Genomic DNA, 27,973 nt, shown 5'->3' with positions numbered 1-27,973 from the left:
CTTAACCCGATAATGTTGCACTACTGTACCACAATCGCCAGCACTGTATTCGATTGTAGTGCAGCCCATTAAGCTCAATAAGCAAGTTTGACAGGCAGTGCCTGTCAAACTCTACACCCAAAATTAAAAATATTGCGCCATGTGTATACCCTGTCCGGTTGTATTTGGACAGTCCAGGCAGGTGGGTGCCCAGGGGATGGTAAAACTGCGGCTCCGTTACCGCTTTTTGCCACCTCCCGGGCACCTGCTTGAAACAGCACTAAGGACACTGCAGGTTGTGGTTGATGTGTTTTTCTGGTGCAGTTTGTGGTTGGTGTGTTTTTCTGGTGCAGGTTGTGGTGCGGTTTGCGTTTTTTCTTTAAACGTGTTTTTGATGCATTTTGCAATTTGCGTTTTATGGGATGTGTTACTGTTGCAAAGGGAAGGTGTCTGTTGCTATGCAGGAAACACACCAAAAACACATGTACATGCATTTCCATTGAAGTCTATGCAACCAAAAATGCAGTCTGCTGTGGACAAAAAAGTCCCTGACCCTTTCTATAAAAGCACCAGTTGAAAACACACAAATGTGACCATGACTCCTAGGAAATCATGTTAAATGGACTGTAGTGCATTTCTGCAAATCTGAAAACGCATTATGAAATGCATAGGAGTGAACCTAGTCTAGTGTGTGGACAGCCTTAATTTTTGGACATGTGAAGAGTATATATTCCGATCAGGTTTTTATAACCCTGTTGAAGATATTTCACACCGTTTCCTGTCCTGTTCCTGTGACAGCAAGAAAAGAGCACAGTGGTTTTCATAGGAACAGGATGACACAGGCAGTAATAAAAAGCTGATGAAGGGTCCACTCCTTACACATTTTACTGAAAAAAAGTGTTTGTTGTAGTGTCCCTGCTGTAATTTTGTCAGGACAGGAAGTGAGGGTAAATCTCCCCTATGAGGACACAGACCATAAATAAAATGACAAAGATTTTATTCCTTGCCCAGTCTGTTCACGTCTTAAAAAAAAAAAGAGAGGTACTGGCTGGAGCTAAACTGAAATTAATTTTAGAAACCTGGGTACGTAAGGCAACATCTTTTTGATGACATTTTACTGTGTTTCCGTACAGCTTTGCTAGAAAAAAACAAACAAACAAAAAAAGTAGAATTAAATGTTCAACATGCAAATATTTTTAGCAGTGTAACAAAATAGAAGGAAAAGGACAGAAACCTCATTACTGTACATGTAGCAGATCAGATGTCATTACAAACACTTGCAGCTTCATTAACTTTTCTATAACAATATTTTTTATTTTGCTTTTGTTTTCTTTTTACAAAACAATTGAAGATATGGTACTAGAAAGTATAATAATAAAATATTGAAATACTTTAACAGCATACAGAAATTGAATATTTAGATAATGTAACAAAATAATATAATAATTTAGTAAGCAATAATGTACCGAGGTTAGATGAGGATTTCTTAGATTTCCCTTGATGGCACCAGAAGATTGGATTTCTATTTCAGTCTTTTTATTCAAGTTTTTCAAAATATGCAGAGAATAAGATTGGATTTAAAGGAAACCTGTGCTGAGAGAAACCAGAGGCTGCCAGTGCTAACCTCCCTCTGCAATATTTACTGCCAGGCAGCTAGCATTTTCATTTGTATAATATATAATAAAACATAGACAAGGACAAACAGACATGCAGTCAGAATGCTTGATCTACATGCTCGTTCCAGGGCACAGATTGAAAACTGAAGTAATCTGGCCAACATAATAGCCAAGCAACCTTCTTTTTTCAGATGTCAACAATTTTGTTGTTTCCTCTCACACAGGTTTTCTTTAGAGTGAAATTAAACAGGACCACATTTAAATTCTTGGATTCAGAAACAAAAGTTCTTCGAAAAGGACTGCCAATCACAAAAGAAATTACACAGATTTCATCTGCAGAGAAGAATTAGTGACCCGTTTCTCAAGAATATATATACACCTTTATTCACTCCCTTACCATTCTATACACTCCAGCTGCCTGGTTCATGTTACAGCACTGAGCTAATAACCAGGCACCAGTACTGTCACATGGGGGAGTCCATAGCCTTGTTTAAAGTGGTTGTAGACCTCAGACATGAAATATGAACAAAGCATATCCCTCTATAGTGTGTACTTCTCTTAATTAAGAGGATTGAGTGTAATTTCTGTCTGCTGCTTCCTTCCTCTACTATCAGCATGAATCACTTGTTTTCCTGACACTAAGAGAACAAAAGTGACAGGGGAGGGACCTCAAGCAGATTGACAGCCTCAGCTCTGTTCCTGTCAGCTGTGTGGAGGGGGTGTGTCTCCCCATAACTGAGCTCTGCAGAATGTAACTTCAGCTCTCCACCTCCTTTTTTTTCTGAACGCTCAGACAAGCTGTATAACCTCTGGACTTTTGACTGGATGTAGAGGAGAGAAGAATGCAGATAAACAGGTACAACATAGGAGGATTTGTTTCATCTCCACGTATCACCTGAGGCCAGTCACTTCCTTAGGTATATGTAAGGATTTACCTTTAAAGCGGAGTTCCAGCCATTTCTGTGTTTATTAAAAGTCAGCAGCTACAAAATGTACACACTTACCTGTCCTGGGATCCAGCTATGTGCTTAGCCGCGCCATCCTTTCTGTCTTTCTTCTCTCTATGGCACTGGAATCACAACTGTAGGCAACAGGCTGTGGCAGCTTGCGGCTTCACAGCCAGGTGCCCACTGCGCATGCACGAGTCGTGCTGCACCGCCTAATTGGTCTGGCAGTCTTCTGGGACCTGTGAAGGTTCCCAGGAAACTACGGGAGGACGGAGGGGGCCGAACTTCCAGCTCCCTTTGCTGCGGCAAACTGAGCCGGAAGTGGGAGCGGGTACCTGACAAAACCAGGTACCTGCTCCCCCCAAAAGGTGCCAAATATGGCAGTGGAGGGAGGAGGCAAACAAGTGGAGCTTCCACTTTTGGGTGGAACTCCACTTTAAGTTAGGACCAGGGGCGGACTGACAACTCATGGGGCCCCCGGGCAATAGGGGATCATGGGGCCCCTGCGTCCTTGCCCAAACTCAAAAAAGCCTATGAAAAAGGTACCAGGGGAATCTCATGGGGCCCCCTACTGACCTCGGGCCCTCGGGCAGTGCCCGAGTTTCCAAATGGTCAGTCCACCCCTGGTTAGGACTCGAAGGCCACATAGGAGTTGATTTCCTAAAGGCAATTAGACTGTGCACTTTGCAAAGTGCAATTGCACTCTGCAAGTGCAGTTGCTCCAGAGCTTAGTAAATGAGCAGAAGCTCTTCTGACTTCCATCATCCAATCATGTGCAAGCAAAAAAAAAAATGTGTGTGATTGGGTATTCTTGGCGATGGGAATCTTTCCCTCATTTACTAAGCTTAGGAACAACTACACTTGCAGACTGCACAGTCTGTTTGCCTTTAGTAAATCAACCCCGTAGTGTACACAGGGCAGCTTCTCCTGCTACCACCAACTGAAAGAAGTGGTGGGTGAACTGACTAAAGCTCATCATTTGTTTTTGGGAAAGGGCATTAAAGAGAACCAGTTGCTCCATTCTTCCTGGGTAAACCACAAACAGAATGCAAGACAGAAAGTGAGTTGTCACCAGGGTAAGAGAAGAATCCTCCAGCGAGGACACCTGTTCCTGTACAACTGTCGAAGATGGGAATTCATGTCACTTTAGGGGGTTTTAACCTCTTGTGAGTTTTGTTAGCCTTCATTTTTTTTATTTTAACAAGCGTGTATCTCACAGCAAGCAATATTATTACCCAAATGATTAGTTCTTGGTGACATTGCCTGTGAACGTGTTTATGACCAATAAAGTTAAAACATATGCTCTACATATTTGCAATACATGCACAGTTCCCTAGTTTTTAACCATTTTGCTGACAGTAACATTTGTAATGACTTTTGCTCCCCTACGTGATAAAAGTTAAGTTTAAAAAAAAAAAAAGGTAGAAAAGGAAAGTTACACCCAAGCACTTCAACCCCCACAACTGAAAAAAAAAAATGTTGAATCTGCCATGCCCCACATACATACTAATGTAATGTAAATACATACATTGGGTGCATCTATGCACAAAAACGATGATTACGCTACACGTGACACATCAAAAAAAATTCTAGGGCCATTTCACAAGCTTAGGGGCTTTTAATCTGTCACCTGTAGAACATTTTGAGTACCAAAGGTCGACTTTGGATCATGGGCACATGCGATATTAAGGCTTGACATGTTTGGTATCTGTCTACTCTGCAAAACCTTATCTTTTAGATTTTACTAAAAAATGTAGTAATTTATTGTGTCTGTGTGCCCTAAAATTAACTTAAATGTATTTTTGTTACTGCTTCATAAATCATTGCATTAATATTGTGTAAAATACACATTTGTAAGTATTACTATTTTATTCTCCAGGGTCTCTGCCTTCAGAAAATATATAATGTTTTAGGGTTTTAACTAATCTTCATGCCTAAAATGATACTTCAAACGTATGCACAAAGGGCTAAAACACTGCAAGTTTTGTAAAATAATTGTAGATCTACAAATAACCCAGCGAGCCCCTGCTGGACTACAGAACTTTTCCTATTTGTCACCTTACATACATACATTTGCTTTTGGGAGATGTAGTTCTGGGTTGCCTACATCAGTAGGTAAGTAACACACTGCACATTAGAAAGTTGATTTAATAAACATTAAAGTGGAAGTTGATGCTTTTCTCTTTTTTATTATATTGAATGGAGTGGGTGAAGGGCAGCACCTCAGTAAAGTGTTTTCTGCTACCCATTTCTTCACTGGAGGAGACTTTTCCTCATTTATTGTTTAGTAACTGGGAAAGGTAGTGAAACGCTGAGAGGGGAAGTGTTAGAACTTCTGCAGGTTTTATTGCTGTCATTGTCTCTTCACACTCCTACTCATACCAATGATGGGGCACTATTCCTCTAACCGATACCAATGATGGGGCACTATTTCTCTTACTCATACCAATGATGGGGACCTATTCCTCCTACTGATACCAATGATGAGGCACTATTCCTCCAGCTGATAGCAATGATGGGGCACTATTCCTGTAACTGCTACCAATGATGGGGAACTACTCCTCCTACTGATACCAATGATGGGGAACTACTCCTCCTACTGATACCAATGATGAGGCACTATTCCTCCAGCTGATAGCAATGATGGGACACTATTCCTGTAACTGATATCAATGATGGGGAACTATTCCTCCTACTGATACCAATGATGAGGCACTATTCCTGTAACTGCTACCAATGATGGGGAACTACTCCTACTGATACCAATGATGGGGAACTACTCCTCCTACTGATACCAATGATGAGGCACTATTCCTCCAGCTGATAGCAATGATGGGACACTATTCCTGTAACTGATATCAATGATGGGGAACTATTCCTCCTACTGATACCAATGATGAGGCACTATTCCTCCAGCTGATAGCAATGATGGGGCACTACTCCTCCCACTGATACCCATAATGGTGCATTATTCTTCCTCCTACTGACCAACAAGTCTGAGACTATGTCTACTCCCACTGGCGCTGGGGCATTTTCTACTCTTACTGGGCACAGTATGGCCCTCCTAAAGTCTGAGGTACAGTATTCTGGCCCTTTGTTTATAAAGTTTAAAGACCCTTGCAATAGAGGATTAAACCAGTATCCCTTCACCTTCTTGCAATAACTGTTTTAGGCCTGCAATGACACAAACTGCCAGTGGATATGGTTAAAGGGAAAAAAAAGAATACAAAAGTATTAGGCTTGGTTCACATATATGCATTTTGTGTTCGATGCTTTCTCCAGTGCTTTTTGCAGTTTGCTTTGTGTTTTTCTACACGTGTTTTTCACTCTTTTTTTACTGCGTTTTGTTCAGCTTTTTTTTTTTTTTTTTTTTGTTAAAATGGAATGTTTTTTGTTGCTGGGCAGAATAAAAATGCAAATCGCAGCAAAATGTACTACCATGTATTTCAGCACCTTCTCCATTGAAATCTATTGTAGCAAAAAAGCTGCTGACCCTTTCCAAAAATGCAGCAGCTCAAAAAAGCATAAATGTGAACATGTTCCATAGGAAACCATGTTAAATAGACTGTAGTGCATTTCTGCAAAAAGCACTAAAAAAAAAACACATTGGTGTGAATGGAGCCTTAGTAAAAAGATTCAGTAATTCATACTCATCACGGTATATAGTACAAAACACATCAAAGCAATACAATTGGCAGCTGGTATATACTTGTTATTGATTACTGACCATGTGGGTCATGGAATTAAACTCTGGTGTCAAAGTCTTGTTGGAATATTAAAATAAATTATTCTAACGTCTGGGTTTTCTTCTTCTTCTCTTGCTAGGTTTGTCTTCAGTCATTTCCTCTTCTGAGCCTGTCGGAGAGGGCTGTCGTCTTATAACTTTCTTTTCAACGGTATACTCCTGTTCTCCAACCTTGGGGTCCCCTTTAACAAGATATTCACCATTCTGGTATGTTATAGACACAAATGTCCTGGGATAGGTCCCGTAAACTCTGCGAAGGTCCTCCTTGACAAACTCTGGAAGCTCACGTCTTACACCAAATACTCGGTCTAGCCGACCCCATTGAAGTTCCCCTTTCATGGTGAAGCCCTCTGGCCAGGTACTGGGGGCTGGTTTGGGGTGGACTTGAGAGTAATTGTAATTCATCCAGGGAATAGTTGGCTGAACTGCATTGAAGGAGCCATAGGGCCAGCCTGGCATAGAATATCGAGGATTTGCACCATAAAAATGATGGTATTCAACATGTCCATTCTGAGAATAGTATGGATCACCTGACATGATGGCATGGGGTCGACTACTGAAGTTGTGCATTTGTATAGGTGGTAACATGAGACCATTGTGCATGTTTGCATATTGTCCAAAAGCATAGGGCACTGGAGTATTTGGCTGGAGGAACATTATGGTATGGTACTTCTGAGGCCGGAAATCATAATGGTACATACTCTGGTCAGAAGACTTCTTACACGTTACTCATTCTGGAACCTGAGGTGTCGATCTGCTTTACAGAAAAAAAATGGTTAACTTATAAAAGAGAAACAAAACAAAAGGCCAACATTCAGTGATGAAAGGGTGTGTAAACCCTAACTAAGAACTTCTCTTATTTGGTTTGTTAAATACACAATTTAATGCATTTTGTTTTATTGTTAAAGCACAAAAGAATACCCATTGGTTCTTTCAAAAATTTGCCAGCTGATTGCCATCTATCTCTGGGGACTGCAGAACCCCTCCCCTCTGTTACTGAGATGGTGAGAAGGGGAAGTGTTCAATACTCCTGTCTTAGGGTGACAACATTACTTCTTTTAGATATGGTATGGTGAATGAGACAACAGGTAACCAGCAACATATCAGCGGAGATTTACTAAAACTGGTGCACACAGAATCTGATGCAGCTGTGCATAGTAGCCAATTGGCTTCTAACTTCAGCTTGTTCAATAAGCTTTGGCAATAAAACCTGAAAGATGATTGGTTTCTATGCAGAGTTGCATCAGACTTTGAACTCTCCAGCTTTAGCAAATAACCCCTATTTTTATTTTTTCATTCTTAGGTTTAGCATAGTATCACACTAGTGCTGTTTTATATTCTTATGTTTTTGTAGCACATTTTTGATGTGTTTTTATGTTTTATTTGTATTTTGTAGGATAAGATTGATAAAGTGATTATAAAGGATCGTCTTTTTTTCTTTTTTAAATAACAAACAAGTGTATACTTACCTGCTCTGTGCAAAGGTTAGAGCAGCCCTGATCCTCCTCTTCTCGGATCTCCCAACAGTTCCCCCAGGGGCAAGCACTAATGCCGGCTTGATCCCAAGCAGGATCTGTGTGTTCATAAGACATTTAAAAAAAGTATTGGCTCCGTCCACTGCCCCATCCTCGCTGGCTGTGATTGACAGCAGAAGAAGCCAATGGCTCCAATTGCTGTGTCTGATCCAATTAGGAGCAAGATAGCCAAGAGACGCTGTTCTTATGCAGAGAGACGCTGTTCTTATGCACATTGCTAGACTGAGATCGGGCTCATATAAGTATAGGTGGGGACTGGGGGGGGTGCATTCTGAGGGTTTTTTACCTTAATGCAGAGGTGGCATTAAGGTACCAAACCTTCAGACTTTAGAACCACTTTGAGCATAAAATCCTGCCAAAAGTACACATACATGTGTTTTTTCATATGCTCCCATTGAGGTCTATTAGGCTTAAAATGCACTATGCTGCACAGAAAGGAGCACATGCACCTTTTAAAAAAACAACACTGTACCATGTAGCATTGATGTGAATGGGCACTACACAGAGTAGTGTGATTTCCATTGTTGTGCGTTACAGTGCGAAGGCAGACGCACTAGTGTGAATGGGGCCTTAGACACACTCTGATCTAAAATTTCACATTACAACCATAAGTATCAACCAATGTAACTAAATCAATCAGGATATTACAGGATACTTAGTACAATTTCACCCTTTTGATGTGAATTGGTTTTGTGAGGGTTAGTTCGAACCTCTGTCAGGTTCAGGGGTGGACTGACCATTCAGGGCACTCGGGCACTGCCCAAGGGTCCGGAGTCAGAAGAGGGCCCCATGAGATGCCCCTGGTACCTTTTCATAGGCTTTTTTGAGTGTGGGCGAGGTCACAGGGACCCCATGATTCCCTATTGTCCAGGGGCCCCATGAGTTGTCAGTCCACCCCTGGTCAGGTTTTGACTGATGTCTGTCTTGACTGGGTAGATTTTGGTGATAGTGGTCACAGTGTTGCAGGGGAAATCAGAGATGCACACAGCAATAAAAACTCTGTTGCACAGTGAATATGTAGTAAATACGGCCAAAGGAACAGGAACTAAGGGGAAATCTTTCCAGGGAGAAGAACAATAAAAACTTAATAGGAGTTCTAATTTTTCTCCAGTTTAACAAAAAAAATTAGATATAAAATTGGTGCGGTTCATCCATCCTGGCGGTTTAGTGTGCCCAGAAGGGACAGGTGCAACTTCCAGCCCTACTGCATGCAGCTTGTTAAAGTCTATGTCTTTGAATGCATAGGGCGCTAAACGCAGGTACCACTCAGTACAGTGTTCAGCCCCATCCAGCCACAGCTTGCCATAGACTTTAAGAACTTGTTCACCCCATACGTGCAGAAAAACTGATGGAAACTGCTGCACAGATTTCACTTGCAGTTTTAATCAGTTTTCATGCGTGCTTCAATTATTTTTATACATTTTGTAGATTCCTGTGCAGAAAAAAAATCTGCATGTGATACCAGTGTTGTGATGTGAACTGGGTACATAGAGAACAATTGATTTTGTTGTGCCCTTGCAGAACGTGTGCAGAAAATCTGACGTCTCTGCACCATGGTGTGAACGAGCCCTAACATGCTGCAGGCAGCAGGGCTGGGTGCTACGCCTGGTCCTACCGGGTACACTAAACCCCCGAGAGGGGCTCACTGCAGCTAGACTACACAGGTGAATTAAGAGTCCAAAATAAAAACATATGTCGGAATCTTTTACCTGCCTCCTACAATTTTCTTAATATCACAGGTCACCACACAAACCAACCTGATATCTACCCTAACTTGTCACCAAAACCTATTGGAATCACAGTTGGCATCACTGAGAAGCATTAGGATTCACCATCTCCCTAAAATGAATAAATTGTTCCCACTGCACATCCTACGTATGGTCTATTTATAATTATTTTCACTGAAGATTCACATTTTATTATAACTGGATCCAATTGAGAAATGTGTGAATCCTGACTGAAAACCTTTATAAATGAATCCCTAGTACAGATGACCACCTATTCAACTCAGACCTATGAAACTTCACAGTCCCCTTCGATGACAGATTGGCACCATCTGTATAAAAAAAATACGTAAAAATGCAAAAAATATAATGGAATGGGACTTTTGAGGCACAACATTATACTTTAACCACTTTCCCACCGCCCTATAGTAGAACTACTGCTGCAGGGCTGTGCAATATATACGTGTGTGTGTGTTTTGCATTTCATCCGACTTTGAAATTGTGTGACTTCACTGTAAGTCGCACAATTTCAAAGTAAGGTTTGATGTGGCCAGGGTGTAAGACACAGCTTTTATTTTCTATTTAACATATTTACTTTATTAAAGAAAATACCATGACTGCACATAGAACATTGCAACATAAAAATACAAAATTTCAATATTGTTTCAACATGAAATTGTATCATACCAGGATACTTTGTCTTTGGATATGATGCACTGTTATGTTGAAGCAAAGTTGACATTTTGTATTTTGACTTTGTAATGTTTTATATGCTCTCATGGCATTTGAAGTTAATACATTCAATAGAAAATAAAAGCTGTGTTTTAATGTATAATATTCCTCAAAAATCCCATTCCATTATATTTTTTTACCTTTTGACATTCTTAGAGGAATGTGGCACTGTTTTTTTTCCCCTAAGAATTTTAGTACTGTATAAAAAGATTCATAAATGTTAGCAACAAATACAGCATTTTAGGAAAACATGTAAAATCCTTACCTTGGAACCCAACTTTGTTGGGGAGTGGGCGATGTTTCTGCATGTCGCAGCTACATGTTGGGAGAGTTGGGTGCTCAAAGTCCTGTGAGAATAACCTCCTGCACTGGACTCTCCCAGCATGTGGCGGTGATTTTGCCTATACCTCCAAGATATGTTAGAAGCTGGGTTCTAGGGTGTTTTTTTTTTCCTTTGGGCATACTAATTTATGCTGCATTTTTTTCTGCTAGAACGTGGCAAATAATGCCTCACATGTTGCATCTTTAACAGTGTTTATGCACGTATAGATTTATAGCCATATAAGTGTAAAGTCATTCTATTAATTTATTCTAGCCACTAGAATAAAATTATGTGTATACATAGTTATAGTCTGGCTGAAAAAAGACAAACATCCATCCAGTTCAACTAAAAAAAAAAAAAAAAAAAAAGTTATAATCCTATACCCCCAGTTGATCCAGGAAGGTAAAAAAAAACAGCAAAGCATGATCCAATTTGCTCCTGCAGGGGAAAAAATTCCTTCTAGATACCCCAAGAGGCAATTGAATATTCCCTGGATCAGCTTTACCTATAAATGTTAGTAACCAGTCATATTCTGAGTATCTAGGAAACAATCCAGGCCTTTTTTAAAGCAATCCACTGAGCTGGCCAGAACCAACTCTTGAGGGAGTCTATTTTACATTTTCACAGCTCTCACCATGAAGAAACCTTTCCATATTTGGATATTAAATTTCTTTTCCTCCAGACATAAAGAATGCCCCCTTGTCCTCTGTGAATAACTTGACACCGAGTTCACTATATGGACCACTGATGTATTTATACATGTTGGTCCTATGTCCCCTTTATCTCCTCTTCTCAAGAGAAAAAATTCAGTTCCTCTAATCTTTCTTTACACTAGGTTCATATCTGTGCAGGTAATGATGCTGCGGATCCGCACGAAAATCCGTGCAGCCGCACCAGACACAAAGAGAATTGCGGACCTGTGGGCGGGTGCCATTAGTTCTAATGGCACGCCGACCGCACTGGAAAATGCAACCGTACTGGGAACCGAGGTTCCCATGTGGGCTGCGTTTTCCAAAGAAGTGCAGGGACTTCTTTCCCTGTGTTTCGCAGGCGCGGAAGTCCATTCAAATGACTGGGCTCTTGTGCCCGTGCAAAACACAGCCCTCACGGCTGCATAGATGTGAACCAGGGCTCATAGCTGAGCTCCTCCATGCCTCTTATCAGTTTAGTTGCCCTTCTCTGTACTTTCTTCAGTTCCCAAATGTTCTTTTTGTGAATTGGTGCCCAAAACTGAACTGCATATTCCAGATGAGGTCTTACTAATGATTTGTACAGGGCTAGAATGATATCTCTATCTGGAGTCTATATCTCTTTTAATACAAGAGAGGATTTTGCTCGCTTTGGAAATCGCAGCTTGGCATTGCATGCCATTATTAAGGTTGTAATCTACCAGAACTCCCAGATCCTTCTCCACCATTGATTCCCCTAGTTGTACCCCCCCCTCCCCCCTAGTATGTATGATGCATGCAAACATGTGCCTAGATGTGCATAAATGATGCTCATATGCTCCTCGCCAAACTTACTTTTGGAGCATTTTTTTTGTCCTAAACACTACATAAACGCTTGCACCTCATTAAATACCATGCAGCTGTGTTCACAGGCATGGAACACCACTGAGAGCGGCAGTTTTTCCTGCCAGTGTGCATGAGCCGTATAGTTTTTGCCAATGTGGATGCACTTTAGTATATACAGGTGGTAGAGGCTGACATCTAGATGACAGCTATGCACCCCTTGTTACAATAACCTCCTTTGATCAGTGCCTGCTCTACCTGGAAAGGTTCCACCGATAGTATGAATCACTACAACACACAATAGCAGTAGGCAGCATAGGAATGACTATCCCTGCCATTAATAGGTAAGGGAAGCAATGTGGATCACGTGATGGCATTGCAATGTAGGCTCCTACCTGTATTCAGAGCTCCCTTGTATCCTGAGTGCAGTGAGGTCGGGAACATTGCTCTGTAGTGGGAAGATGCAGTAAAAGGATCATCCCTTGGAACAATCTGTCCCTCGCAGCACAGACTACACTGGTGATGACCCCGTCCAGGAACTGGACCGAACTGTACTACACTGTACCATCCACCTCGGGAGACTCCGCCCCCTGATGAGTGCAAGCGGTAACCATGAGCACGGACACAATCAGCTACTCCCTGCAGCATGCAGAGCCGGGGACACAGCTTCGATCCAGCAGCCCTCCCCCTCCACTTACTGTAGATGGAGAGGGTCGTGTGTGGGAGGAGTCTCAGCAACAACGTCTATCACCTGTCAGTCTCCTTTACCCCATGGATCAATCTAATCATCATCATTGCTCACTAGTATTTGGATTGCTTTGGGCCACTTTGTGTAACTGAATTGAAGATGAAAGTGATCTAGTGCAGGGGTGGGCAACTGTGGCCCTGCAGCTGTTGGTGAACTACAAGTCCCATCATGCCTCCGCCTTTGGGAGTCATGCTTGTAACTGTCAGTTTTGTAATGCCTCATGGGACTTGTAGTTCTACAACAGCTGGAGGGCCACAGTTGCCCACCCCTGATCTAGTGGGTTGGAAACTCCCCAGTGAATTTCCAGCCACTTGTGAACTATAGAGAATAATCACACAACTCTACAATTATCCATTCTGATTTTATGACATTTTCAGACATTTGACAAAAGTTGTAACCAGGGGCAGACTGAACATTTGGAAACTCGGGCACTGCCCGAGGGCCCAGGGTCAGTAGGGGGCCCCATGAGATGCTCCTGGTAACTTTTTTTTTTTTCATAGGCTTTTTTGAGTTTGGGCAAGGACACTGGTCCCATGATCCCCTATTGCCCGGGGGCCCCATGAGTTGTCAGTCCACCCCTGGTTGTAACTCTTTCATACTCTATTCAAAGCTACAAAAAATTGTCTTTACATTAACCACTTGTCATCCACCCTATAGCAGGAATACTGTTACAGGGAGGCACGGCTGTGCAAAATCATGTATATATATGTGGTTTACATTTCCGAGTAGGGGGCATGTGTGCTGCCCTACTCGCATCACTATTGGAGGCTAGGGATGTCTCGGTGATCCTTGGCAAAGCTGACTTGGGGGAGAGTGTATAAACACAGGTCTCTCTGTTGTCAGCATGGACATGCTGCTTTGTATCTCTCAGCACAGCATGGCACAGAACAGCACAGCAGAGAGATACAAAGCAGCATGTCTCCCAAGTAAAACCGCACACAATGTAAAACACACACAGCTCACAGTTAACCCTTTGGGAGCCGCAGATGTTAACCCCTTCCTGCCCAGTGTCATTAGTACAGTTTGAGTGCTTTTTTTTGTGCCACTGGGGATGTCAGTGGCAGTCAGTACCTACCCATTGTCAGAATGCCTGCTGCAGTCCTGTAGACCCGCTTTAAGTCTCTGATCATTACTAGTATGAAAAAAATAAAAAATTCCAGTATATATACCGCCATTTGTAGACGCTATAACTTTCACATAAACCAATTAATATACATTTATTGGGATTTTTTTTTTTAGCAAAGACATGTAGTAGAGTACATTTTGGCCTAAATTTTTGATGAAATTTGACTTTTTCAAAAAATTTTATTTAATATGTGTTTATAGCAAAAAGTCAAAAATATTGTTTATAGTGCAAAAAAATCAAAACCACACAGGTGATCAAACACCACCAAAAGAAAACTTTTTTTGTGGGGAAAAAGGACATACATTTAATTTATGCACAACATTGCATGACCGCTCAATTGTCAGTTAAAGTATCGCAAAAAATGGCCTGGTCAGGAAGGGGGGTAAGTGGTTTTAAAACCAGATTTTTTTATCTTTAAAATAATAAAGATGTTATACTTAGCTGCTCCTACACAAAACCCCCAAACATTATGTATATATTTTCTAAAAGCAGACATCCTAGAGAATACAATAATGGTAGTTCAAGTTAATTTTAGGAAATATAAACGCAATATATTACTCAGTTTTGGTGAACTTTAAAAGATGGTTAGCATTTCTACCTGGCAGTGCTAGGGTTGTTGGTTCGAATCCCAAGCACAGCACCACCTGCCTGGAGTTTGCATGTTTTCCCTGTGCCTGCATGGGTTTCCTCCAGGTACTCCAGTTTCCTCCCACACTCCAAAGACATGCTGGCAGGTTAATTGGATCCTGACTAAATTGACCCTAGTATATATATGAATGTAAGTTAGGGACCTCAGATTGTAAGCCCCTTGAGGGTTGGGGACTGATGTGAATGTACAGTATGTATGTAAAGTGGGCAGCACAGTGGCTAAATGGTTAGCACTTCTGCCTGGCAGTTCTAGGGTCATTGGTTTGAATCCCAACCACAGCACCACCTGCCTGGAGTTTGCATGTTCTCCTTAGGGCGGAGCTTGATTGATGTGACGTCATTACGTTTGTCTACGAGCTACTGCGCATGTGCTGAGTAGCTAGGTTCGTTTTCTGTGATTGCTGTTATGCTGTTGACGCTGGTGTCGGCTGGGACACCTCCTGAGTTAAGTGCAATGAGTACCTAATAAAGGAATTTGGTTTTTATAATACTGCACCATGAAGTTCTCTTGTTTCTTTCGAGTGCCTGGCATCTTCTTCCTTGGATACGATTAAAGGTGTTTTATTCTGGAGAAGTGGATTTCCGTGATAATTTGAAAAGTTTTTTCCATTTTGATATTGGTCTATGTGGATCGGTGTTCTGCAGAATTTCATTTCCTGAAGATATACCTACGGATGACTTGCCATCATATTATCAAGGTTTTTGGTGGTGTTTTGTCACATTTAGACACTTCTTTGCACATTTTTTGTGTTATTTATACTTTAAATTGTGGACTTATTATTTGAACTTTTTCTTTTTAATATTTTTTCTTTTTCAATTATTATTCATATATATATATATATATATATATATATATATATTTTTTATGGATATATTCACTAGCGCAAAATATTTATTGCAATAATTGTTACACTTTATTTACTTATGGTGATTTTTTGCAGCTGGTACACTACAAGTGATTTATATACAATTTTCTATTTTCCATAGGCGCTATTATATATATTTTCTTTATGTTCTCCTTGTGCCTGCGTGGGTTTCTTACAGGAACTCTGGTTTCCTTCCACACTCCAAAGACATGCTGGTAGGTTAATTGGCACCTGTCTAAATTGGCCCTAATATGTATATGAATGTAAGTTAGGGACTTGAGATTGTACACCCCTTGAGGGTTCGGGCACGATGTGAATGTACAAAATATATGTAAAGCGCTCCATATAAGTACCTATAATAAATAAATAAAGCACTGCATAAATTGACAGTGCTATACAAGTCTAATGGATAGACCAAAGGCAGGTGAACCTGAGGGAGCCCACCCCTCCTTAAAGGCACGGGAGCGTACTGGACACCCAGCATATAGCACAATGGCAGCCAAGGTGTCCAGTGCACCCCCTCACCTACATTACAACAGTACAAAAAGTGGTCACTGCCCAGTCTATAACTGGCTTTTACAACAAGGAACATGGATGGGCAACGCATAGTAACAAAAAAGAAAAAGTACCCAGTTCAACATTTTTACACTGACACTTTGTGGGAACTAAGGATACTAATACAGTGATCAGTGCTTAAAATATACACTAATCACTGTACTAATGACACTAGTTGGAAAAGGGTTAACACCTAGGGTGATCAAAGGAGCAAGTGTGTGCATAGCTATGTGTTTGGTGTACACTAGGTGGTGCTTTTACTATGGGAAGCCATGGATTGTGTTCTCAGCAATGCAGAGACACACGATTCATGACTCCCCCCCTTTCACAACAGAACCGTATCTATGTAAACATACACAGCTCTGCTCTTCCTCCCTGATTGCTGATCTGCAGTTGCTCGCCGGGACTTGTAAATCGGTTTGTGCTGTGACATTTCACAGCAGAAGCAATCTTCCGGCAGCGCGTGCACCCCCATGCGGCGGAAGTGCAAAATCACATATACATTCATGATTTTGCACCGGACTGTCGCCCTGTAGCAGTAAAACTGCTATAGGGCGGATGTTAAGTGGTTAGCCACTTAATCTCTGGAAGGTTTTACCCCCTTCATGACCAGGGCATTTTTTGCTATTCAGCACTATGCTATTTTAACTTGTAATTGCACGGTCATGCAACACTGTACCCAAATTAATTTTTTATATATTTTTTCACACAAATAGAGCTCTCTTTTGGTGGCATGTGATCACCATTGAGTTTTTTTATTCAATATATAATCAAAAAGGCCAAAATATATAAAAAAATATTTTTTTTTTACTTTCTGTTAAAAAATATCCAATAAAATCAAATTTTGGCATAAATTTAGGCCAAAACATTCTGCCAGATGTTTCTGGTAGAAAAAACCCAGCTGCTATAGACACTGCTCATACAGCTCTTAGGAAGGAGAAAAGAGGACTTAATTAATCGGCATGATGTGGTGAGATAAGCATCCAACTACATTTAGTATACCAGAGTGTCTGTCACAGTCCACCTTCTTAGGTATACTCCACCAGCCAGCCATGGGTCAATTCAGCTGCTATACGCACACAAGGCTGTTTCAGCATTACCAATTAGCAGGCTGGACCTAGCTTCCATGGAAGGAGTAGAGTAATGAGATACTGTTGTGGGTTACAGTTTAGAGGTATTTCTCGAGTTACAACATTTGTCATTTTGCATTTTGTCTTATAAAGAGACTGCCTCCTACAATAGGCTTATAGAGCTGCTGCTGTTGCCTCATCACAGAGGGTCATCTGAGGACTCCTGCAGTTAACATCTGAAGAGGAGCAAGGGTTGTTGTGGGTTGGGTGGGGGCTGGGTGGGTTTTAGGATAGAAGAGTGAGGTGGGGGGTTCTCTGGGAGGTGGGGGCAGGAGGAATATACCCCGGGGGGGAAGGGGGGCGGAGGCTGCGGGCTTTTTCATTGGAAGTTTTACTTTTTTATGTCCAGTATTATTATTAAACTGTTTTCGTAGCCTACATTAGGTGCTTTATTCTTTGTGGTGTGTTTTCTCTGATATATTTTCTTAGATGCAGCTTCCCTGATTTATGGGTTTAGTCACCATCAGTGTTGCCACTAATAGGATCGTGCTTTTGTGAGTTTTTTTCACAGTACAAAAACCCCCCAAATACCCCTTTTTGGAAAGTAGACACCCCAAGGAATTTTCCGAGAGGCACGTTAAGCCTATGGAAGATTTTTATTTTTTGTCTCAAGTTTTTAAAAAAACAACATTTTTTTTCCTTTTCCTTTTTTTTTTTTTTTAACACAAAGTTGCTACTCAGGAGAAGTAGAAGAATGAGCTTTGGGGTGTATTTACACTTATACCCATGGCATGTGGGAGAAATGGCTCATTAAAGTGACAACTTTGGTAAACAAAAACAAAATAATTGTGACATATACCAAAAACCTGTGGGAAAAAAATAAAATCTTCTATGGACTCGCCCTGACTCTCAGAAAATTCCTTGAGGTGTCTACTTTCCAAAAAGGGGTAATTTGAAGGGTGTTTGTACTATCCTGGTATTTTAGCACCTCAAATGACACTGTAAGTAGGCAGAAAGTCAGAGCTTCTTAAAAGCTGTGAAAATTCTAGTATATACCACATAAGTCAAACACTATGCCCACAGGCCAAATCCGTGGCCCTCGCACCTCACCTGCAGCTGCAGCAACTCCCTTGTCTCCACCCCTACCTTGTCTTAGCAGTTGGCAGCAGAGAGGAAGACAGAACTCCCCCGCCAGATCCTACACTTCTCTGTGCAGCCAAAGAGATGCTCATCTCTTCTCCACCTCACCCTTCCCTATCTCAGCAGTCAGCAGCAGAGAATAGAGAACAAATTCTTCCTACAGATCCTGCTCTTCTCTGTGCAGCCACATCAACCCCTCATCTCCAGCTTCCCTGGTCTCAGCATTCAGCAGACTTCTTCAGCAGCTGACTTTAGTCCTCCCCTGGCCCTCATCCAGACTCTGCAGCACAAGGTAAGGAGGGTGCACTATGATGTATGGAAGGTGAGGGACTCTTGACTTCTGATGGTGGAGGCTCTTGACATCTGATGTAAGGGGGGTGGGGTGCTCTGGACATCTAGTGTTAAAAATACAACCGGCCCTTTGGAAGCAACCATAGTTCTGATGCGTCCCGCAATGAAATTGAGTTTGACACCCCTGATATATACCATAGAACTTTCACACAAACCAATAAATGTACATGTTTTGTTTTGGGGGTTTTTTACCAAGCATGTAGCAGAATACATTTTGGCCTAAATTTATGATGAAATTTGGCTTTATTGGATATTTTAATTAACAGAAAGTAGAAAATATCATTTTTTTTTAAATTATATAATAAAAAACTCAGTGGTGATCAGGTTCCACCAAAAGAGAGCTCTATTTGTGTGATTAAAAATGATAAAAATGTAATTTGTGTACAGTGTTGCATGACCACGCAATTAAGAGTTAAAGTAGCACAGTGCTGAAGAGCAAAAAAATGGCCTGGTCATTAAGGGAGAAAAAACCTTCCAGAGCTCAAGGGTTTAATAATTTTTGATCAGCGGCTTGAGCTTAAAGGAGAAGGTGCAATGGAACCAAAGTAAGGTATATTGACCTGGCCAGCTGGTAGTGGTTCTGTTCTGCTGTGTGCCTTCTGCTGGTAGCAGCGAAAGCATTTCAAGAGCTGCCCCATGCTGAACTGTATTTTTTCTTTTTAATTCAAAAAACATTTTGCAATCCCTTGCAGCACAGAAAGCCATCTTCCATACATGAATCTACCTGGAGCCCCCAACCGCTTCTTTGTTAATAGCCAAACTAACCTGCGTTTTTCACATCAACTGGGTGGAGGCCCCCTTAAGCAAAGAATTACAGGTCTTTTTGATGTCTGGGAGTACTTTACCCAAGCCCTGACTGTAGGCCCTCAACAATCTACAGTATATACTGCAATGTATGCAATATACCCAATGGTACCAAAGTCGACTGCTAACCAGTGACCCCCCCAATTGATCCTTCATCTTCCACTTAACTTGAAATATGCTTTAAAACCCAGTAATCGAGGCCTCCCCTCCCATCTCCACCTGCTAATTGTTTGACTGACCTCCATCCATCCTGGTACTTAAAGTGGTTGTAAAGGTTCAAGGTTTTTTGCCATCATGCATTATATGCATGAAGGTGAAAAAAAACTTTCTGTGTGCAGCCATCCCCCCAGCCCCCATGATACTTACCCAAGCCCCATCATGATCCAGCCATGTGAACTAAACCCTCGGCTCTCCTGGAACTCTCCCTCCTCATTGACTGAGACAGCAGCAGGAGCCATTGTCTCCCACTGCTGTCAGTGATAGCCAAAGAGAAGAGACATGGGGCAGGACTGAGCTACAGCTCTGTGTGTGAATGGACATGCAGAGCAGCAGCTCAGGAACAGGCCTGCTTTGGTGCCCCCATAGGAAACTGCTTGCTCTGGGGCACTCAGCAAGAGGGAGAGGCTAGGAATGTCAGTGGGGGACCCAAGAAGAGGAGGATCAGGGCTGCTCTGTGCAAAACCACCACACAGGGCAGTTAAGTATGGCATGCTTGTTATTTAAAAAAAATGCCTTTAATATTACTTTAATGCAACTCATCTCTAGACCCCGCACTACTAGTTTATTTTCAAACTATATGAACAAAGTGTACATTTTCAATCTCAATTGTTTCATTTGCCAAATGTTGAGACTGCTATCATTGTTAAATGCATTCTCACATTAACAAAAAAAAATTGCAGTGGTACATGTCCCCATGGCAGTGGCCAGCTACCCATGCCCTTTTTACCAAAATGCAAAACTTTTGTTCATTTTGTTTAGGATAAGGGAGAGTAATAACATCCATAATGTTTTGTCACAAAGCCAAAACAAGAAATGAGAGGAAATCCCTCCGAAGTGACGGAATCCTGGTGTGGCTCTAGTGTCAACAGAACTAGTGCCCCCATTGGAAGATTTCCTTTCTTTTATTCTGATGTCAACCCAAAATTTGGAATTTTCTTTTGCTTTCACTTTCGATACAGCAATGAGAAGTATGTGGAGCCCCTTGCATTTCTGGTCAGTGTTAGGAAAAAATGTCCCAGTTCTGGGGAAAAAGGCTTGTTTTAAGTGTTGGGGGAGGGGTGGGTGGAATCCGTGGTCTGGGGGATGAAAAAAATCCACTGGGATCAACGGGATGAAAAATGCCTGGTGTTTGTAGTCATTGGCGTAAAAAAATGCCTGGTGTTAGTGCCCATGGGAGGAAGAATGCTTTGAAGTCAGTGGTCGGTAGGGATAAAATGTCCCATTATGTTAATGGTCAATGTTAGGGAGATTACCCTCCTTCACTGTAGCCAATAGGAGTAAAAATGTGTACTCTCAGATCATACCTTTCAAAAGTCCCAAAAAACTGTGAGTCACCGCACAGGTCGACCTGAGGAACTGCCCTAATTCAAACACCCTTACAGAATCCACCCCTTTTAATTTGCAGTTATCCTGAAAAATCAGGACAATAAACCTACTTGTAAGCAGGGGCTTACTGGGGTATGTCTGTGTTGGTTATATTCAGTACATTTGAGGTTAAATGTATTTCCTGCTGTATAAGTTTCACTGCTGCATTAAGGTTGCCCAGCAGAAGAATTGTTGTTTGGTAGGTAAGGGTTAACTCTACTGGCCAGCTTTTCCCAGGCTTTTCTGAAGAGTACCACCCCCTGCTGGACAAAACATATAATAAGGAAACTGAATCTAGGGCTGGAGCTCTTTTGGGGATTGAACTGCTAAAATGTAAGCTGCCACTCTGCTGGATTACCATCCCTGGTGGGAGCCCAATCGGGGTTTCAAGGGACTTATATTGCCAGTCATGTATTTAATACTTGTTCTGGATTGTTCCTACCAAATTATGGACTTGCTGCCAATAATTGATTCTTGCCTTGCAAAGGACTTTTGATGGACTTTACTACTTAAACCAGGTGTAACTAGCTCATGAGGAACTACAAAAGGAGCAATTAGAGAACTTGTCAGTAATGTGTGTTGGATCTCTTGGAGTGCTGCTTCTGTGTTACTTTCAACTACTTTAGTAAAAGAACTTTATTCATTTAACTGCCTGGTCTGCAGTTATTAGAGGGGTGCATTCATGGCATATCAAGGAACAGGGCTTATTCAATGGGATGAGAGAAGGTAGAGAATATACAGTACAGAGGTCTAATGAGCAGACAGCTGTCCTAAGAAGGCTACATTACTGTTGCTAATGATTACTGTACTTGTGTCAAGTGCTTAATCAGTCAGCCAGTAAGAGGGTGACATGGCATGGGAGAAAGAAATTCTGGTAGTGAAGAGGTTGATGCTTGGTCCCTTTTTACTTGCAACAGGTTACCCACATACTGCTGACCAACTTGCAGCACAGAGTGCCTAGGAAACAAGCCTGGGAGTCACGAGAGTGCTTCCTATATCCAATACTAAGATACAGATCAAAGTCACTGGGAGTGAGGTGATGGGACTGTTGGGTTGGTGGAGAGTGTGAAAGCTGTATGGTACTGACTCAGAAATACTGCACACCTGGGGAGAGGTGAAGTTTAACAGAAGTGTGTCCATAGTGCATATGTGCTGTTTACATTATCAGGAAACAAAGTCACTGAAAAACAAATCAGGAAAAGGCTGAAAAAAGTGTACAAAAGCAACTGATGCCAGAAAAATAAAAAGACTGAAGGACAGAAAAATGCCATCCAAAGTTGTCAGAGCTGAACTGTGTTCAACTGGCGATTGTGAAAAATTTAAAGGGTACCCTACTAAATACTGATAGTACATTGAACCATAAGTGCATTATTTATTTATTACAGGTACTTATATAGCGCCGTCAATTTACGCAGCGCTTTACATATATATTGTACATTCACATCAGTCCCTAACCCTCAAGGGGCGTACATTCTAAGGTCCCTAACTTACATTCATACATGCACATACTGGGAACAATTTAGACAGAATACAATTAACCTACCAGCATGTCTTTGCAGTGTAGGAGGAAATTGGTATACCTGGAGGAAACCCACGCAGGCACAGGGAGAACATGAAAACTCCAGGCAGGTGGTGCTGTAGCTGGGATTCGAACCAATGACCCTAGTCCTGCCAGGGGGAAGTGCTAACCATTTAGCCACTGTGCTGCCCATTTACAGTATATTCAGCATGATTGCAGTATTCCCTGCATCACTTTTTATGTCTTTAAATTGACAAACATTTGCATTTGCTGCAAAATAACATTTTCTATAAGTCTGCAAAGTTGCAAAACATTAAAATTTCAAAACGTGTTCAAAATTTTTCAGTAAAATAAGCGAGCGCTCTTATAAAAGCAGCTGTAGCACTCAAGGTAATCTAAATAATACCTTATAAGAACCAGTAAAAATATATAAAGTGCAGCGCTATAAATGATATAATCAAACGTCCTATTTAGATAAGCAGCATATAGTTATATATAGCCAATAATATTAAAGGTAACAGTCTATATAGTGATAGGTGTTCCTCTTTAAATCCGTGGTGGTGTTTCAAGTGTTATAGAGAGATTGTGCACTCACCAGATGCACAATGTAAATGTGCATTAATAAAAATCCGCAGAAGCCTCCTTTAAGGGTCTGGTCTGGGAAAATTCTCCCTCAGGGTGGTTTAATCTGGTCAGGAACACACGGAGATAATCCTCCCTCTAGGTGGATGGTTAGCAGGGCAGTGTACAGGGTATCAGCAGGGTGGAGGAGAGGGTCAACAGTTTGTAGGGCAGTGTACAGAGGTCAACAAGATGGAGCACAGGGGTCAACAGAGCTGAGGATAGGGGACAGCAGAGCAGATGGCGGGGTCACAACTGGCAGGGTGGAGGACAGGGGTCACCTTTGTAAGGGCAGAGGACAGGGGTCATTGCTGGCAGGGCAAAGGACAGTGAAGGTGTCTATGGGGGGGGGGGGCAGCTCCAGCCCCAATTCCAGCTGCCACGGGAGAGATTGAAGATCCTGATGCTAATCAGAGGACAGGGGAGTGGTACAGGCAGAGCCCCCCCCCCCCCCAGCTGAGTCCCCTGCTGACCTGGTCATCAATGTAGCTGGACAGCACATTTAGTAGTACATTTATGAAGCCGCAGAGAAATAGGAAGTGCAGCTATCTGTACAGTATGGTTCAGGGGGCAGGCAGAGCATTTGCGTTAGGGGGGGCACAACTAAAATCTGGGGGAGCATAGCCCACCCCAGCACCCCCCTGGAGATACGGCCATGCTTGAAGCGCCTACAGAAGCAGGATGTGTGTGACTGCGCTGACATAACTGACTCCGATTACATGCTGAGGGATCAATTCATCGCAGGCCTGAAGCCTGGCCTAATCTGGAGAGCATTACAAAAGAAGGTTAAAGCACAACCTACAACAACCATCCATGAAGTGGTGGTGTATGCAGCAGCCCCAGAGCAAGAAGAGGCAGATGTGACTGTAGCAGTGACCAAAATATATGAAACTGTACTTCAAAGAGGAGGCCTTGGCACCTTCACCACTGTCAGCCGTACAATCTGCATTGAGGGAACTGGCTCAAGAAGTAGCCACTTTAAAGCAAGACAGAGCCTCTTCCAAAAAGGTGCGGCCAATATGGACATATTTCAAAGAAATGTGGGCGGTCTGGATCCAAAAACTTCTCCAGGCCAACCTTAAACTAGTATCTGCTGGAGCAGAGGGACAACCCTCGGGACCAGCTTGTCAAAGTCTCAGTAGGCTGGAAGCTATGACCACCCCTAGCTCAGTGGTGTCCACCCTACTCAATGAACAGGAAGTCCCATGACTGATTGACACGGGGTCAGAGTTTACTGTCCTGGAATAGGATTTCTACATTCAAAGATTTCATGTGCGGGAATCGCTACACCCCTGCTGGATGTCTCTCCAAGCTGCCAATAACCTACCTAACCTAGTGGAAGGCATCAACAGGCTGAAGATCCAAATTGAAGACCAGGTGATGGAATGAGTGGGAGTAGTGCTGATCTGCTGTCCAGTAAACCCAGCAGTGCCTGTTATGCCAAAAATTAATGTTTAGTCAGACGGGCCCATAGCTCTGGCTTTCTAGTAGTGTGGCTCAGAGTGCTCCAGGTCTTTGAGGCCCAACGGAGGGCAGCAAAGAAACAACTGGAATAGGTAGGGGTGGTATGCATGCCCACTAAACAGAATTTTACTAGGACCCCTACAGGAGGTAGTCTGGTCCCTCCCCATTGGAGCTCACTGAAAACTACAAGGAGCCACTGTCATGGCTGAACCCCGCAGGGATACAGCAATGCTTGGGGAGAGGCTGGTGGGACAAACGCTATCCAAGGTCCACCTGAGACAAGTCTTAGTGCAGCTCATCAACTTGGGACTTGGGGCACCAGCTTGCCTCCACAGCAAGCCATAAAGGTATTAGTAGAGGGCCATATCATTCCAAACATTACTAGAGATGAATGATATTTTCCTGAACTGGGCAGAACACCAGAAAGGTCCCTTGTAGCTTAAGCTCCTGATCTCTGAAAGCCTCCTGGTAGGAGGTGATAGCCATTAAAGAGACTGCAAAAAAAATAAAAATGGGACTTTCAAAGGCCACATCCACAAATGCTGTATATAGGAAGAAGAAAAGGGTATAGGCTGGATATATAATCAACTTACCTAATAAGACGGACTTTACTGGCACAGCATAAATGATTACCCAACATTTATCATAAACCATAGGTTTTATTAACAGTGAATAAAAAATGTACATAAAAATGATGTAAACCTCCCAATATGGGAAGCAAGTGCCCTTGATGTTTTGTTGACCCCCTTCATGCCTAAGGGTAAAACAAACCCTAAGCACAATTTTGCAATTTTGACATGTGTTAGTAAAACCATACATATCATCACAACTACTTTCTGCATCCAGATGAATCATACCTTTTTTTTCCAGGACAAATTGGGCTTTCTTTTGGGGGTGAATGGTAATGGATATCTCCAGATATATATATATTTTTTTATTATCAAAGGAAAACTGGCCCAAAAAAGTAAAAAAAATAATTTTTTAAATATAGTTGTATATTTCTTGTTACTACCATAACCTACCACCAAAGAACAACCCAAAATAAATGTTCATGCTCCTGACGATCACGGTGATATTACATATGTTATTTTTTGTTTGTACACATAGTACAGTCCAAGAACAATAGTGTACGTTCTGAATTATTTTTTTTGTCCTACCTAAAACACACTGACACTGATACTGATACGAATTTAAAAAAAATAAAATCCTGCCTAAAATATATTGACCCTGACCTTGACCTTTCACCTTTACTTGACCCAAACACTCACCCTGGCACTGACCTAGATCAAACCTTGATCTTAGTATTTTATCTTAATTTTTATTTTATTTTTTAATATTTATTTTACATACTGTTGTTTTTTTTCTGTCGGAAAGGAGAGAGAGAGATACAATGTATCTCTCATCTATTCAGAGAGAGAAAACACAGGGGCAGGCTTCACAGTGACTGATCACTGTGATAGCCAATCAGAGGCTATCACAGCAATCAGGTGACCTGAAATTGGGAGTTCGGAGTCCCAATCATTAGTATGGGACCCGGGGCTCATGGTGAGACACACAAATATGCAGCCCCATGGCATAAAGCCCAGTGCAGTGAGGCCGCATATTTGTGTGAGGTCGGCGTCAAGGGATTAATGAGAAATTGCACTGGAAATAAAGCACAGGGTAACCCCCAAAGCATCAGCTCAAATGGTGTATATCCACTGTAGGTCAAGTGTGCTTTTCCAGTACCTGCTGGCACTACCTCTCTACCTCTCAGTAGACTAGGGCTACAGGTTCCGTCCTGCCTCTTTGTTTAGTATACTACTGCCATGTCGTCCAGCCTCATCAAGACTGAAGACCCTGCAGCCTGGCTACTAAAGGCAAGGGTAGAAGTCTGGAATGCTTGTGATAACTCCCTGAATATAGAACTCTCTGAATAACAATAGTACCTGTCCTAAAACCTCATCTGTCGGGATTGGAATTGCGATCTCTTAAGAAAGCAAGTTGATTTGTTTGACAGGTCAGGTGAACTAGTCTCTTGTCGCTGGACCAAAGGATTCTTTGTGGCACAATCTGAGAAGTGAAGGATGAATGATCTCCCTAATATTGCCTGAAGTGCTTGCCCTTAGGGCCCAAGCATCCAAGACCAAGGCTGTACCCTTGTCCAAAGAGAAGCAAAAGCAAACAAGCTCTCATAAGATATGTATGTTTGACAAAATCCCCAAAATAACAGGAAGCATCCTGGCATGGAGCTCTTCGTTGCCTTCTTGGATGGTGTTCTGGCATTCCAGTTTTTCCTGGACTCCCAGCCAGAACTGCCAAAGTTAACCTCTCTGAAATGAGAGTGGAAACTGACTCTTGAACTGCTGTCTCCTTTAGCTCAACATACATTTGTCTTGAAGCAGGAAGCCAGACTAGCCACAATCACAGATCCTTGCTGTCAATTTAAGCTTCACCTTCTAAGGTCAAGAAAAGTGCTGTGATTGAATACTTCCTTGAAGAACATAGCATATTTTCTTTTTTTATTTGTTATTTAAAGGTTTGTAACCGGAATAAACAAATTGATAATTACCATAGTGTCTTGCAGTTGTTTGCAATAAACACAGATGTGAACAGACACTTAGGTGAGATAGTTTTGTTTGGCATGTAGATTAAATAAAGATGAGAAAATGGAATTCACAAGTTGGCAATGCATTATCTCCCAAAATGGGGGTAAATTATTGGTTCATAGCAAGACATAACATCTTATAATGGTAAAGTCTTGTATCTGTCAAGTTTCATTAGGAGCACACCAACCAAAGTAAACCAGAAACCTTCCTCTTCAAGAAGGAATAATTTTTACATCCTGCTGTGAAAACCTGCTTTTCTGCTCCTTTCTTCTAGATTGAGCTTTTAAGTCACCATAGGGAAATTGCAAAGCTGCCTTGTGGGGGCACTTGAAATATTTCCACTGCTTTGCTTCTATTGTAAGGCATTTTATCAGCTTTACAAAGGGAGCAATCAAAAATCTTCTTTGGAATAGTGTGAAGACGGTTGATTGGCCTGAGAAGGCTCTGAGACTAGCTTACTGCTTTTGGAAGGTAAATTGGACATTGCTAGATTGGATGACCCTTGCACAAGGTGAGTTCAAACAACTCCTTTAGAGTGTCTGGACCAGATGCTTAATGAACTGTGACAACTTGGTCATCATCATCATCTTCACAAGCATTGACTGCTTGTACAAAGCAGAATTCATATAGTCATGCTCAGCAGCTTGTCTATGCACACTATGTGCTGTCGTACCATGTTATGCTAGATTTACTCTGATAGAACCCTTGTCCTTATAGACATGCCCATCCTCCTCTTCTTCTTTGGAAGAGTCTGAAGAGGATGGTTTGTCTGGCAAGG

At 41.9% G+C, this 27,973-nt stretch overlaps 1 protein-coding gene and 1 long non-coding RNA gene across 3 annotated transcripts in view; one reads left to right on the top strand and one right to left on the bottom strand.

The window, feature by feature from the left end:
• The window catches only part of LOC149457824 (uncharacterized), a 52,111-nt gene extending 44,435 nt beyond the window's left edge, over positions 1–7,676 (top strand). Inside the window, exon 3 of the long non-coding RNA XR_016313585.1 lies at positions 6,368–7,676. This is a non-coding gene — a long non-coding RNA (uncharacterized LOC149457824). The remainder of the gene's footprint in view (positions 1–6,367) is intronic.
• Positions 1,268–12,792, bottom strand: CUNH10orf95 (chromosome unknown C10orf95 homolog). 2 transcript variants are annotated; one of them, XM_089683297.1, is made up of 2 exons: positions 12,507–12,792; positions 1,268–7,044 (listed from the first exon to the last, which is right to left on the bottom strand). In XM_089683297.1, the coding sequence occupies exon 2, from the start codon at positions 6,984–6,986 to the stop codon at positions 6,333–6,335; it is 654 nt and encodes a 217-aa protein (XP_089539423.1). In that variant the 5' UTR covers positions 6,987–7,044; positions 12,507–12,792; the 3' UTR covers positions 1,268–6,332. The 2 variants fall into 2 exon arrangements, with proteins under 2 accessions (XP_089539423.1, XP_089539422.1); XM_089683296.1 differs by having other exon boundaries at positions 1,268–7,041.
• Between the last annotated feature and the right edge of the window lie 15,181 nt (positions 12,793–27,973).

The sequence above is a fragment of the Staurois parvus genome, unplaced genomic scaffold, assembly GCF_062004578.1.
Source record: "Staurois parvus isolate SC_StPar_1 unplaced genomic scaffold, SC_StPar_1.0 ptg000303l, whole genome shotgun sequence".
In the NCBI taxonomy this organism is placed as follows: Eukaryota; Metazoa; Chordata; class Amphibia; order Anura; family Ranidae; genus Staurois; species Staurois parvus.
Note: the sequence above shows the minus strand (reverse complement) of the source record. Positions and strands in the feature narration are given on the sequence as shown.

Excerpts from the sequence above, each read along its gene's own strand:
- CUNH10orf95 (XM_089683297.1), bottom strand. The coding sequence starts at position 6,986 with ATGTACCATTATGATTTCCGGCCTCAGAAGTACCATACCATAATGTTC.